Source organism: Trachemys scripta, chromosome 10, assembly GCF_013100865.1.
Source record: "Trachemys scripta elegans isolate TJP31775 chromosome 10, CAS_Tse_1.0, whole genome shotgun sequence".
NCBI lineage: Eukaryota > Metazoa > Chordata > Testudines > Emydidae > Trachemys > Trachemys scripta.
Window position 1 is genome coordinate 71,858,198 of NC_048307.1, and position 14,135 is coordinate 71,872,332.

At 48.3% G+C, this 14,135-nt stretch overlaps 1 protein-coding gene across 2 annotated transcripts in view; it reads left to right on the forward strand.

Moving 5' to 3' along the window:
- NTRK3 (neurotrophic receptor tyrosine kinase 3) overlaps positions 1 to 12,570 on the forward strand; it is a 332,474-nt gene extending 319,904 nt beyond the window's left edge. For both annotated transcript variants that reach the window (XM_034783964.1, XM_034783962.1), the window contains 2 exons: positions 613 to 771; positions 4,202 to 12,570. In XM_034783964.1, the coding sequence (XP_034639855.1) occupies positions 613 to 771; positions 4,202 to 4,387 (345 nt within the window). In that variant the 3' untranslated portion in view covers positions 4,388 to 12,570. The remainder of the gene's footprint in view (positions 1 to 612; positions 772 to 4,201) is intronic.
- Positions 12,571 to 14,135: the final 1,565 nt, after the last annotated feature.

Genomic DNA, 14,135 nt, shown 5'->3' on the forward strand with positions numbered 1-14,135 from the left:
CATGGTATCTAAGGGTGTGAAGGCCAAGCCTTCATCCACTGACTGTGCTTTTGCACCTGCAGTTGCTTGAGTGGATTCCTGGTGCAGTTTTCTGGGTACACACCCCTTTGTGCAGTTATTTAATAGGAGCCCAAACCGGTTTGAGGCTGTCCTAGGCAGCAGGAAAGCTATAAAGAGCATCGACATACCTCTGCCGTACGTATTTCTATGTATTTCAGGCATAAAACTGAATATGCCATTCATTCTGCAATATCTAGGCCCAGGAAGGCTAAGGATAGTGCTTTGGTTTAGACTGTATATTTCCTGCCTTTTGTTGCTTCATCAGCAGTTGAACACGTTCTAGGCATTTTGTTGTATTACTTTGTAAGTCAGGTTTGGGAAGAGGGAAATCTTTGGAGCTGATCATTTATCTCTATATATTTTACTTCCGATCTCTCATATTATGATATTAGCTAGTTTGCATTGATGGGTGAGTGCGTGGGGGTTAGAGGGAGGAGTTAGTGCAGGCTACCCATGTGTATGCTCAGACAGGCTAGGCAAGCTAAGTGCAGCCTTTCCCCTCTCTTATGGCTCTGATAACCCAGATTTGCCTGTGCCTTTGTCCCCATGCAGGTTGGAGGACACACCATGCTGCCCATCCGCTGGATGCCCCCTGAGAGCATCATGTACCGGAAGTTCACAACAGAGAGTGACGTGTGGAGCTTTGGGGTGATCCTCTGGGAGATCTTCACATATGGGAAGCAGCCCTGGTTCCAGCTCTCAAACACAGAGGTACAGGATAAACCAGGGCATCTTGGGCTGGGGAGTGGAGGGGAGACGAGAAATGATGAAAAGGGGCTTAGCATGCTTGTTGCAGGATGTTTCGGTCACTTTGAGACCTGGAGGTGGGTCATTTTGCCTCCCTTATCCACCTTGGAAGCCAGGGTACACCACCACCTTTCTCATTCTCAGGAGGAAGTCCTAGCCTTCCTCCACCTCGGGTGCCACTGTTCATAACAGCATCATGGCCTCGCAGAGGAAGGGCTAGGTGAAGCCATGGTTTCTGTCTGTGAAATGCAGCCTGACAGAGGCTCTTACTTTGAGAAGAGCCCCCAACCCATAATTCCTCCCATCCCACCCCTGCCCCTTCCTCCTGGGTTTGAATCAGTCACAAGTAAAGTAAGGTTACATGGAGGGCTAATGCGCCCCACACTGGCACTGAGTTGGCTGGCTTTAAGCAGCAGCCCGTTGCAAGTAAATTATTTCCAGCAGAATTCCCAACCTGGGGCATGTAAAATGTTGGTCATAGCGAGGGCTGCAGGTGGGGAGGTGCAGGAATGGGGTGGACCCCAGTATTTTATAGAAAGCTGAGTCAGGCCATTCAATGTGCACCCCAAAGAGGGGGGGAAATTTGGGAAATACCAATGCACAGCAAACACTATGGTCCAGGCACTTCCCTTGTATGTTCATGTACAACTCCCATTGACCCCAGTGGGAGCTGCGGGTGAATGCGGGAGGGACAGATCTGACCATAAAAATGGAACATTATTGCTCACGGGGAGAAGGGCTGTTCTTCCATTGCCATCTTTGCAACAATGCTTTCAGAGCAATCAGTGCATCGAGTTTGATGGTCACCTCGCGGATGTTCACAATAACAGTGGTAATTAATGCTTGCCACTCTTATGATCTTTTTCGGCATAGCATTTAAAGCACTTTTCAGAGGGATAACTATTATTCCTATTTCACAGATAGGGAAACTGAGGCACAGAGCCTGACACAGTGACAGAGCTGGGAATAGATCCCAGGTCCCTTGATTCCCAAATCCATGATTTAGCGACATACCCACCACACTGTTTGGCTAGATAAGCACAGAAGCATGCTCAGAACTGGGATTCGTAGGGGTTGCTGCAGGTCAGGCTCAAGTTACATCCAGGAGAGGAGGGTCTGGAACAGCAGGCAGTGGTCCAGCTCACGTTTGAGTGCAGTGACAGAGCTGTGCCCGGGAAACGTGCACATTTTTATCCGATGGTGTGTCTAATGGATTTCAGAAATGTTACCTCTTTTAACAAGAAATGTGCATTTTCTGCTTTCCGGACACAGATCCCTTAATTGAGTGAGTGCAGAGAGGGACTATCCAAGGTGCTTCTTTACATCGCTAATACTTGCCCATTTGTGAGTTCAGTGCACTTCCCAAAGCAGCACGCACAAACGTTTTAGAGACACAAAGGGTGAGAGAAATGATCACAGAAGCCATTTGTTATGATACTTAATGAGCTACTCTTGCATTTGCCTTGGAGATAAATACACACGCACACAAATAAGCGTGCATACATCCCACATGGATGAGCTGTCCTGCTGGAACCCAGACCACACAAATGTCTCTGCACCTGTCTTAGTTTCCCCGTCTGTGAAATGGGGATAATCAAACTAACCCATCTAATAACCTTAAACAGTGCTTTGAACATATAAAGCTGGTACTGTTGGGCTAGGAATAGTACTGCTACATCCAGACAGGGTGACTTTTACCCATTGTCACCTCCATCTCTACGTGACCCCATCCTCTGTCCCTTTCCCTTTTCTCCTCAAAGGAGAGAATTCACAGGCAACCTGTGCAAAACATTGCACATTCATCTTCCCAAATGTTAGGGACGTGTTTGCTGTTGGCCTGCTGGTTAGAAGCAAGCTATGGAGACTCATGCAAAGTCCAAGGGCCTCTGGAGAACTGACTCCACCAGATATTAGACTGTCACTTTTAATGAGGATGATTAGGTCTGGGACACACCTTCTCCACTCCGGGACATCTACAGGGGACATGAGTCTAGATTTTGTCTGGCTGTTGGCCGGTTAAAGTTAAAATGAGCATTTTTAGACATTCTGCTAAACACTAGAAGAGACCCTCTCTGAGGGGAAGATGGAATAGGGCACATGGCTACTGAAAGACCACCTGAAGACCCAAAGCGAGCCCTACTGGCTAAATCTAAACTTTGCTGCCTCTCTAGAGATAGGGGTTTACCCTGGGTCTTTCGAATACAGGAAGCTTTTTAGTGGTCCTAGTTCATGTCTTTCTGCCTGCTCCACCAAGGGTCTGAAAGTTGACTCTGCCATCAGCTGTATGGTGATGGAGCCTTGTCTGCAGCACTGCATTTCCATTGCCCTCCCATCAGCAGCTCCTCCTAATCGCTTCTCCTTTTGCTATGTCTATGCAAACATCAGAGCGATAACTATCTGTTTGGATGGGTGCCGGGCCCCATTACTAGTCACAAATGATAAACTTCAGGCCCTCCCTTGCTGGTCTACTTGCCTCCCACAGTTTGGGATCTGTGTTTATCTGCAGCGTGTGTCGGGTCACTCAGATCCCGCAGTGCCGGGACACATCACTTCCCAAACAGGGGGCTAGTCAGTGATAACAGCTCTCTGACAAGTCACTTTTTTCCCCCTTTACATCTTTTTCTCTGGCAAGCAGGATTCAAAAAGCAGGTGCTTGGGGAATTGTTTTTCCCTGGAGTCACTCTAAAGACACCATTTCTTGCTGCACGAGCTGCTTGCAAATTTCTCATTAGCGGCAACGACCTGACCTAGAGCGAGGTGTGAACATTTGCAAGATTTCCTTCCATCATGAATTTGATCCAAGATGAAATGGTGTTCTTTTTTCTGCTTTCAAACATCAACAATTAGACAAGTTTGCCCTGGGAGAGGCAGGTGGGAGATGATGCTTTGAAATCCCCCTAGTAGAATTTTCCTGGGTTTCACCATGGAAAAGGCTTTTATTTTCGGGGGGGCGGGGAGACTGATTATATTAAAAAAATTAACTTTTTCTTAGACCATCAGGAAAAACTGACATATCACTTTCAGGTTCAGCCTCTCCACTATATAAATTACCATTGGACTCCTTCTTTGACTAAGCCTTCTGGTCCATAGGTACAGTCAGGTAATGAGGTGTCAAACTGGGAGCAGTTGTGCCTGGAGTTAATAGTGGTTGCAAAATCAAAAGTGTATTTCATTGAGATTGCAAAACTGCAACTGCAAAGCAGGAGGCAGGTGCTGAGAATCTGTTGCTGCATATCACCAGCTGGGAGCCCGCACACCTCAAATCAGAGGGATCTGCCGACTCATTAGTGCTCTGATGAAATGTTGGTTACCATCCAGGGCTAAGCAGATTCGGCAAAGGGACATTCTCGGCGCGTTGTTGTGTGGGACTCACCCTCTCTGTTCTGCGTTTCAGGTCATCGAGTGCATCACCCAAGGCCGAGTCTTGGAGAGGCCTCGAGTTTGTCCCAAGGAGGTTTATGACATCATGTTGGGCTGCTGGCAGAGGGAACCTCAGCAGCGGCTCAACATCAAGGAAATCTACAAGATCCTTCATGCTCTTGGCAAGGCCACACCAATCTACCTGGACATCCTTGGCTAGCAGTGGCCACTTGTCAAAAGTTCCTGCTCCTTCCTTCCTCCACCCTCCCCACCTCCTCTTCTCCCCGACCCTTTCAGCCCCCAAGCAAACATCTTCATATAAACTCAAGTGCCTGCTACACATACAACACTGAAAAACAAAACAAAACAAAACAAAAAAAACAACCTGTAAGGCAGTTTGGCTTATATATATTTATAGATATATAGATATAGATATATATACCTTCCACACCAATACAGAAAGAAGCTGCTGTTACAGAAACTATAAGACTTTACAAAACAAAACAAAAAAGAAGAGAAGAAACGTAAAGTACTTAAACAAAAAAAAGGAGGAATCTTTTCCCCCAAGCTGTGGAGCAGTGAAACATGACCCTGCTGTGCTTTGTCCGCTCGTGCCGAGCTCAAGACTCTTGCTAGCGCAGAGAAAAGCTCTGGGAGGAGGCCCTGCCCCGTTTGTAAGATATGCACTGAATGTGTGACTCAGTTCCCTCCCCCGCCCCGGGCGTTCGGGCGCTGAGCCAGGGCAGTGCCCCTGGAGGAACTTGCAATTCCGCCCGCCCAGCTCCACCCTTTTCCTCCTTTTGACATTGCAGGACAATTTTTCTAATTTGCCAATTCTTAAATGTAGAGACTCAAGGCTTTCGGAACATACAGTAAAGGATCGCGGCACCTACGGGTAAACCACACACGAGAAACAGCCACCCTCCCACAGAACACAGACAAGAGGAACTGAACCTTTCTATTGCCCAGCGCCAACCCTTTGTCAGATTCTGGGGATCAGTGCCGGGGACCAGAGCAGCTGCCTGGGAGAGCCATACAGAGAGCAGAGTTGGGGGGGGGCCTGTGCCATTCTAAGGATGCTTTGACCGCACTTCGGCATGGGGGACAGGCACCCAGCCCATGCATCGCCCCCAAATAGGGGGCGGTTTTGAAAGCAAAACCCTCCGCCCTGCTTCTTTTGCCAGGGGACACAATAGAGATGTGAGGAGAGCCCCCGCCATACAGATGGGCCAAATTCATCCCTGGCGCAACGGCGCTGAAATCAGGGCTTTCCCCCAGGGTGTGTTCAAAGGCTGTAGTTTGTCATCTGGCTGGGGACTGACTGGCACTGCCACAGGGGTGCTCTTCAGGGTTAGTATGCCATGCTGCCCCTCCTCTCTTTCCCCCGCCCCCACCATCCACCCCCCTCTCCCTTCATCCAGTACCTGCCAAAGGGGTGGGGGGTGCAGGGGAAACGAAGGGGTCTGGGAGATGGCTGGGAACCTATCAGCACCTGCCCAGGCCCTGTTGACATTCCCCTCACGTCTCCAGGCCCTGAAAGGATTGATGCATCTGCCTTTGAGCTGCTGTGAAAATGCAGAGGCTGAAGAATAGCTCCACTGGCAGCCTGGGGAGCTGGGGGAGGGGAAGGTGGTTCCTTCCCGAGGAGACAGCTCAGCAAATGGCCACTGAGGCCAGCCTTGCATGTCAATGAGGACAAAGGCCTGGCCAAGGGGACAGGGACAGCCAGGGGAGGGGGAGAGAAGCAGGCCCTGTCCCAGGCCCCCATCAATAAAAGGAATCAACCTCCTGGCGAAAGGCTTCCTCAGAGACGGACTCCTGCTCGAAGCAGGCCTGGGAAACAAACGTTTCTGGTTCGTTTCTCCTGCAGCTAATGGAGGACGAGGGGAGAATGTGCCGCTTGGCAGCTCTAGCCAGGAGGAGCCTGGAGCACGGGAGCCACTGTCAAGGCGGAATCTGAAAGGTGACCGCTGCAGACCCAGAAATAGCTTGTTGGGATGTGGCCCTTGTCATGGAAGGAATGGGGGGATCTTCTCTCCTCCCCTCTCCCCCAGCATCCCTGGTCCAGAGCAATCAACAGAGCAGGCTACATTCGAGAAAGGATCCTTCTGTCCAGCTGGCGACGTAGTTGTGGCGTGCTGCACAGAGGACACCCCCATCCCCTCCCCCCTACCATCACCCCATTTATCTGGAGCTGTCTTGGCTTAAATCAGAGGAGGGGGCCCTGGTACAGGGAGGGGAAGTAAGCAGATCCAGGGGAAGGCCTCTCTGGTGCTAGTGGAGTGGAGTCTGCAGGGGCGAAGGCTGCTGGAGAGGGATGGGTGCAGTGGCTTATTTGGCTGAGGCGGTGCTTGCTGTAATAAAGGCATTGGCGAGGGGAGTGGAGACAAAATGTGACTCTTCGGCCTGCCTTACAAAAACCAGGATCTGTCAGTGCTCGGCGGTAACGGCCAAGGCCAGTGCAGCAGACTCGGGAGTCGGGGCAGCGTGCGGGGCTGTTGGCGTTACAATGCTGCGTGATTGTTTACGGGTCACTTTGGATAACAGAACTGAGCTGTTGGCAGGAGGACAGGCAGGGAAGGGGTGTTAATGGCCCCAGAGATCATAGAGAAACCACAGTCTGGTGCACCACTCCCCCCACACTCTGCATGGCTTTGTTCTCCTGGGGCAGCTGGACAATGGGAGCTGGCTTTGGTGAGGGGGCCATCCAGTCTCTCCCCTCCCCCTCCGCCCATTTAACTAACCCTTCAAACCCCTTCCCCCAGTCATAGCACTCATAGACCCCCCAATTCCATGTTAAATTCAGGAGCATCCCACCATGCAGCTCTGCTGCAAACCAGGGATTTCCCCTCCCCCGTCCCATGAGTGGTGAATTCCCCAAGCCAGCTCTGTGTGTGGGCACCTGAGCAAGGTGAGGGCAGGAGCAAGGAAAGACATCAGGCCTGAATGCAGCATGGTTATTAATAACTGGTCTAATGAAAGGAGAGGATGTTGTCCCCTGAAAGCTGTTAAGCTCCCGACACTGAGATTCAGGCTGTCAGATGCCCTATTCTTAGCCCCACCAAATGCAATTATGGCATTGGGGAAAGGTTCTCTTGTCAAAGCTTGTTTTGAGCAGCTGCTCAGTAAAAAAGCAAAGCAGGGTTGATACCATGGAATGGAGTCATGATTCCCCTGCTGCCGCTGCTTTGGGCCTGTGGGTGTCTGGTTTTGCTTTTGTTTGTTTTGTTTCTGTACGGGTGAGAGGAAATAGTTGCAGACATGCTGCGGGAGTTGGGAAGGACGCTGGGCCAAGTTATAGGGGAACATACCAGGAGTCTCCTGAATTTGCCGGAATTAATACGGAGCCCCTTTAGTCTGCATGGGTAGGTCTTTCACCCACCACAGGATCAGACGTTCCTGATGGCTGTGAAGCCTGTGTGGTCCCAATATGTCAAAGCGCAGGATTTGGGGAAACTCATGCAGTGTGCCTCAAAGCAAAGATCTACTCTAGAATGTGGGTGCCTTTGTGGACAAGGGAGGCACAAGTGACTCCAACATTGTGCAGATCCTCCATTCACTCCCCCTATGAAGAGGGTTAGCTATTGCTCTGCTGCCAGGAACGCCAGAGCTCTCCCCCAGCCTGGTTACTCGTGTCATGCCCCAAGGACAGCAGTTGGCTCTGGTTTAGGCTTATTTCAATTCCCGTCCCCACATCCCCGTACCAGGGCATTCCCATTACTCCCCTCCGTTCATTGAGCTGGTCCCGAATGCCTTGTGAAAGGGGAGGTGGGCCAGACCCAAGGGAGGTCCTGGACCTTAGCTGAGAACAGGATGTTGCCCTTCCTTGCACTGGCAGTGGGGCACTTTTACTTAGGGAAAAGATTAACCCAGGCAAATCCCTTCAAGGGTTTCACCTAGATGGAAACCTGCTGGGTATGAGGGCACTGGAGCTGTGCTGTGGTTGGCCCTGGGTTGTGGTCTCAGTGACCTCATGTTTTTTCCGCTCATATCTTCTGTGATTTCCCATTTCTAACATTTAGGTGAAGCAGATACTTCTTGAGGGTGGGCCATCGAGCGCTCAACCCCAGCTCTTGAAGTCAGCCTCCTATTTTGCATGCCTGTATTGTTGCTCACACAGCTTTCTACACTCCAGTTTTTGCACACACCACCAGACTTGGATGGTCATTATGTGCGTTATATGTGCAAACCTGATCACCTGGCACATGCATGTGAGTTCAAGGTTTTGAATTTGCATGAAGTTGGGTGTGAAAAATGGCATGCACAAACTTCAGTGTGGAGGAATATATGTGCAAAAGCAAGTGTGAAAATGTTGGGGTTCCATTATAGAGGCTGCTTTTGAAAATGTGATCCTCAAAGCTCAGCCAACTGCCTCTCTCCTGTAGTGGGTAGAATAAGCTGTCTCAGACAGCGCTTGGAAAAGGCCTCGTAAGGAAGGGGACAGTTTTACAAGTCCAGTGCACTACTTGGGTTAAGTAAACCATAGTTGTATTGGGAAGGGCTAGTGTTATATTAAATCCCAAGTGGTGGTGATGGTAGAAACTGAAATAAGCAAAAAATAAATTGTGTGACTGGGACTACAGGAAAATGAGGCTATAATTCTGGGCAAACATTGGCAAAAAAGCAAAAGCAAAGGTCACCAGCCGGCAGGGGTCTGAATTGTGCTGTGTTGTGAGCTTTTCTGGTCTGAAATACAAGCAGTACAAGGCCTGAGCAATATTAAACCTTTCACGGACAAAGGCAGGGAAATCCAAAGCTAAGGCTGCTGTTTTCTCTTCTGAAGAAAGGCTTTTACCTGTCAGGACCCAAGTGCATTTGCTGCCTAATGTACTAGCGATATCAGCAACTGTAACTGCAGAAACACAGAACCCGGGTCTCGGCAGGTAAGTGAAGAAGGAATTGATTTAAGCGCTGTGGTTCGTTGGGTGTATTTATTTGTCATTGGTGAATCTCATCTAAAGTGTGTTCTGTTCAGAGCTGGGGTCTTAGGCAGTTTTATTACAGTTGCGTATTTATTTTTATAACGAGGCAGTTCACTTCCGGCACCCAATGGTGACTCTCATTTTACAGGCTGTGAGTGAAAAATGTTGCATTCAAGGCTAGTAGCCAAATGTACTGACAGAGAAGGCCCTCCTTGCTCTCTGCAGGTGACTTTTACACCTCAGGGTGGCCCAGTACAGGGCTTCCCCCTCCTCTGGGGCAGCTGTACCAGTTTACTAGACTAAGACTGTGGCCCATGCCCAGTGCCTTCCTGTACAGTTACATATGTTCACCTCTCCTGGGGCTTAGCACCTGAAGCTCAGTTGCACATCACTAAATGGGAAGCTGGCAGTGGTGCCATGCTGAGGCCTAGCCTACAGAAACCTGACTGAGAATGCGAGGGAGAGCCTAGAGTATCTGTCATATGAGGACGTGCCAGTTTCGGGGCAGGGAAGAACCAGTTGTTGAGAAGACAGACACACCCACCAGAAAGAATAGCTTGCCCCCTTGGCTTTCCATTCATCAGGACTTTGTTTAAGACTTTAGTATTTTTTGTACAAAGAGGGGGAGGATTTAATCTCTGACAGGATATTTAGCACTTGGGTCATTCACCTTGCATGGGCCAGGTCTTGGCTGGGAAGCAGTCCCTCCTGTTTACCAGGAAGAGCCTGGGTTCTGTTCTATGCTGTTTAGTTGCTCCCCTGCAATGGCTCCTCTCTGCTTTTGAGACACCTACTCACGTTTCTCTACATGTGGATTTTCACATGCAGAGGGAGCTGACGGGGCGGGGCGGTTGGCCGGTGATCGGGTCTGATGGCGCCATACAATTGTGCCCTGCGCATTGTGGGAAGACAGGACGCCCATGCCAAGAAAAGCACTAGGCAGGTACATGCTTTGGATCGGTGCAAAGGCACATCCCCAAACGCTCTGCTGTGCTACTGTGTCCTTTTAAAGGAACAGGATGAACCTGCACCTTTGGGATGAGTATGCTGTCGGTTTGCAAAGGAGAAGAAATTGCAGGGGGAGCATGTCACTTTGTGCCCAATTAGCATAATGGTTAAGTGGAAAAACTTGCTTAGCTCTTCTCCAGAATCACTGCTAGAAACCATGCTCCTGGCTGGGACCTTGCAGGTCCTGTGTCTAGCCGAGTGAATGTGTTTGAAGACATCCTCCTCCCCCGAGTGGGAGACTATAGTGTCGCAAATGGCACAGGCGTATGTAGTCTCTGCTCCCAGTGGGATGCAGACGTAACAGTGCATCCTTCAGTCACTTTCATGCCCCTTGTTCCTTGTCTGTACAACATGAGGCAGTGGAACAGGTTCCCAACCAAAGTGGTGGAAGTCTCATTGCTTGCGACTTTTAAAACTATGCTAGAAAATTGTGGGGAACAATCTTGCTTTGGACCCCAGGAGACAGGCTAAGTGATCTTATAGGTCATTTTCATCTCTAGCTTCTGTGGTTTCCCACTAGCCACAATTTCGCAAGGCTTCTTTACAGCCTCTGTCTTCTTCTAAAACAACCAGCTATAACAGTCCTCAAAGGAAATGGATGATTATCACATAACTCCCATTGACACTCAGGGATCCCCTATGGGAACTGATCTCCCAGACAAAAAAAGTGACTGATTCTAAAACCTGAAGCCCAGAGTTCAGCAGCTGTTCTGAAGAGGTGTTTAGCTGCAGAACTACTGGCTTCTTAAGACAAGAGCCCAGCAGGAGATGACTGAAATGGCTCTGTGAAGGAAATCATAGCATTGGGAGGTCTGAAATTTTTTTTCTTTTGCGCACGCTGGCTCTCTGTTGGTTTCCAACCTCCCAGATCTTTGCTGCTTGATATTTAGATAAGTGAAGTTGCTGCATTCGCTTCCTTCAGAAAAAATAGGACTGGCACAAGCCCTGTGATTTGGCTGGTGTAGGTGCGATAAGATTCCCTCAAACCCAACCCCCCGCCACTCCACACACACACTTTTCCTTTCTGTCCTTGTAGTTCTCTGGGAGTGACAAACAGACTTTGTCAACTGAGCGAAAGTCTTAATGTGAGGTGAATCTGAAGACCACAGTTTGGACTTCAAACAGTGAGAAAATTGGCGCTGAATGATTCCGCACACAAAGCAGAAAACTTTCATTTCCTGCAGGCAGGATGGAATTGACTGTTATATTAAGACTTCAGAAGGAGCACTGCCCTGGAGTAATTTCACTGCTGTCAGGCAATGTTGACATCTAGATTAACCTCTGTGCAGTGAATTTTACAGCAAAGCTCATTGTGATGCGTGTGGGATATCTCCTGTAAATCCCAGCTGAAACCAAGGGTGTCCCACCCCCCTCTATGAGAAGAAGGGGAAGAGCCTGGCAAGCTACTGTGGTTTTTTTACCTCAGCAGAACGCGGCTCTGACCTCATCCAGGCCATTCCTGCTGAGACAGGTTTTCTGTTCTGCTAAAGTGACAGGAGTTTTAGCCCATATTTTTTTTTAATCCCCCCAAGGTATTTAAATCAGGGGGATGAAAGGCTCTTTGCTATTGACAAACAGGTCCTGCCATGTATCCACAAGCAGACAGTCATAGTTAAAAGGAACTGGTTAACCAGTGGCTGTTAGCGTCTCTCTCTGATTAACTCCAAACGAGGGCACTGATCAGACCCGATACGGTGAGCCATGCCGCTCACTCTCACAGCTGCTGCCAACCGGCTGCATCTAGTGTTAACCAGCCAACCCAGAGGCTAACTATTTAAACTGTGAGCACTAGACAAAAGATGCATGAATTAAAGGAGTTCACATAGTTCATTCTGCAGAAGTCAAAGGCCATTGCAAGAGAAGTCTCCAAACTCCTTATTTCTTTGCTCTGGCTGTTAAATCCAAACTGCAAGGTAGGAGCAAGTACCCTTGGTATTTTCTTTAAGAGTAGCTTCAGCAGCAAAAGTTTCCAGGGCTGAGAGGTACAGAAGCGGAACTGCCTTCTCCTCCCTTGTGTGCTAGAGACCATGCTCTCAACAGGCATTAGTAGGTACCCAGTGAAGTCACCTAGTTCTTTTGATTACCTCTGTGTAGACAAGCACTGTCAGCTGGAAAATGTTAGGACTTGAGGGTGTATCTTGCATTCTAGCTATTCTTTATGCCTTGTTCTTGTTCATCTCCAAACTCATATATGTCTATAACCAATAGCAAAAATTCTAGGCAAAAAGGACAAAATGTCAGGCTCTCAGTGGCAAACCCCTAAGGCAAAATCTCCATCATATTTCTAGAAATTCCTTTCATGAAAAAATGTTTGTTAAAGAAGTTTATTGTTTGTGAAGTGCTCTAAGATCCCTGGATAGAAGTGACTATAGAGTCAAGAGCTTCATTTTCAGAGGTAGTGCATGCATCATTAAAAAAGGGATTGATGATAAGACAGAAAATATCATATTGCCTCTATATAAATCCATGGTACACCCACATCTTGAACACTGTGTGAAGATGTGGCCACCTCATCTCAAAAATATATATATGGAATTGGAAAAGGTTCAGAAAAGGACAACAAAAATTATTAGGGGTATGGAACAGCTTCCATATGAGGAGAGCTTAGTAAGCCAGGGACTTTTTCAGCTTGGAAAAGAGATGACAAAGTGGGGCTATGATAGAGGTCAGTAAAATCATGACTGGTGTGGAGAAAGTAAATAAAGAAGTGTTATTTACTCCTTCTCATAACACAAGAACTAGAAGCCCCCAAATGAAACGAATAGGCAGCAGGTTTAAAACAAACAAAAGGAAGTATTTTTTCACACAACGCAGTCAACCTGTGGAACTCCTTGCCAGAGGATGTTGTGAAGGCCAAGACTATAACAGGGTTCAAAAAATAATTAGATAAATTTGTGGAGGATAGGTCCATCAATGGCTATTAGCCAGGATGGGCAGGAATGGTGCCCCTAGCCTCTGTTTGCCAGAAGCTGGGAGTGAGTGACAGGGGATGGATCACATGATGATTACCTGTTCTGTTCATTCCCTCTGGGGCACCTGGCATTGGCCACTGTCAGCGGACAGGATATGGGGCTAGATGGACCTTTGGTCTGACCCAGTATGGCTGTTCTTATATTCTTATGCAGCTCCCGTTGACTTCAGCTGGATTTGTGTGTCCTCAGAATCTCTGAAAGCAGGCCTGTAAACTCTTTTTTGAACTTTTATTTGCTATCCCCACTTAGAATACAGCTGGAAGGGTTGCCTCCAAGGTTACAGAGAAGGTCACGGTGTCATTTTTGACTATGGAAAGAATATGATTGACCAATTTAACACCAAAGAAAATCAAACTTGGCGGCCTCATATAAAAAGTAATCGGTATTGTGTTTTGCTTTGGACATCCATGCATTAATATTCCGCAAATATGATTTCCTCTTTGTTTGCATTATTGATGCTATAGAATGTCAGACACACTAAAAAACAAACTAAAAAAACCCTTCAGCAACCCAACCTTTGGAGTTTGGAGTAGTTTTGGCAGAGTCACAAATAAGGTGGCTGTCCCTTTTGCTTCTCATGGATATTAATGCACTGGTCACTTTGCTAGCTGTATTTCAAAGAATATAAAACCCTGACATTCTTTGTGCCCCAGGCAGGAAGCCAAAAGGGCCAGGGTGAAGTACCACTTTGTTAGGGTTGGGTTTGTGACAGGCATCCCCTCTCTCATAGGGTCTGTTGCATCTCTGAGGTTCCCAGCAAAGCACCACTTCTCAACCTTCTTTGTTCCAGCCAAGAAGGACAGGGAGTGTGTGTCCCCTTTTGTCAGAGCCATTCTGTCACTTGCGGTTGCTCTTGAGCAGAACTGGATTCCTGCCTCTTGCAGTGATAGGTGGATGTTATAACTCCACAGCACACCAGCCCTTAGTTGCCCAAGAATTGAGACATGAGCAGGAAGGAGAGACCTGTATTCTTCTCAATCGCTATCTAACTACATCCCAGAATCTTAGGCACTTGTTTTCATGAGCACTGAGTGGACATCTTTACTGTGCTGTCCACAGTGAACCC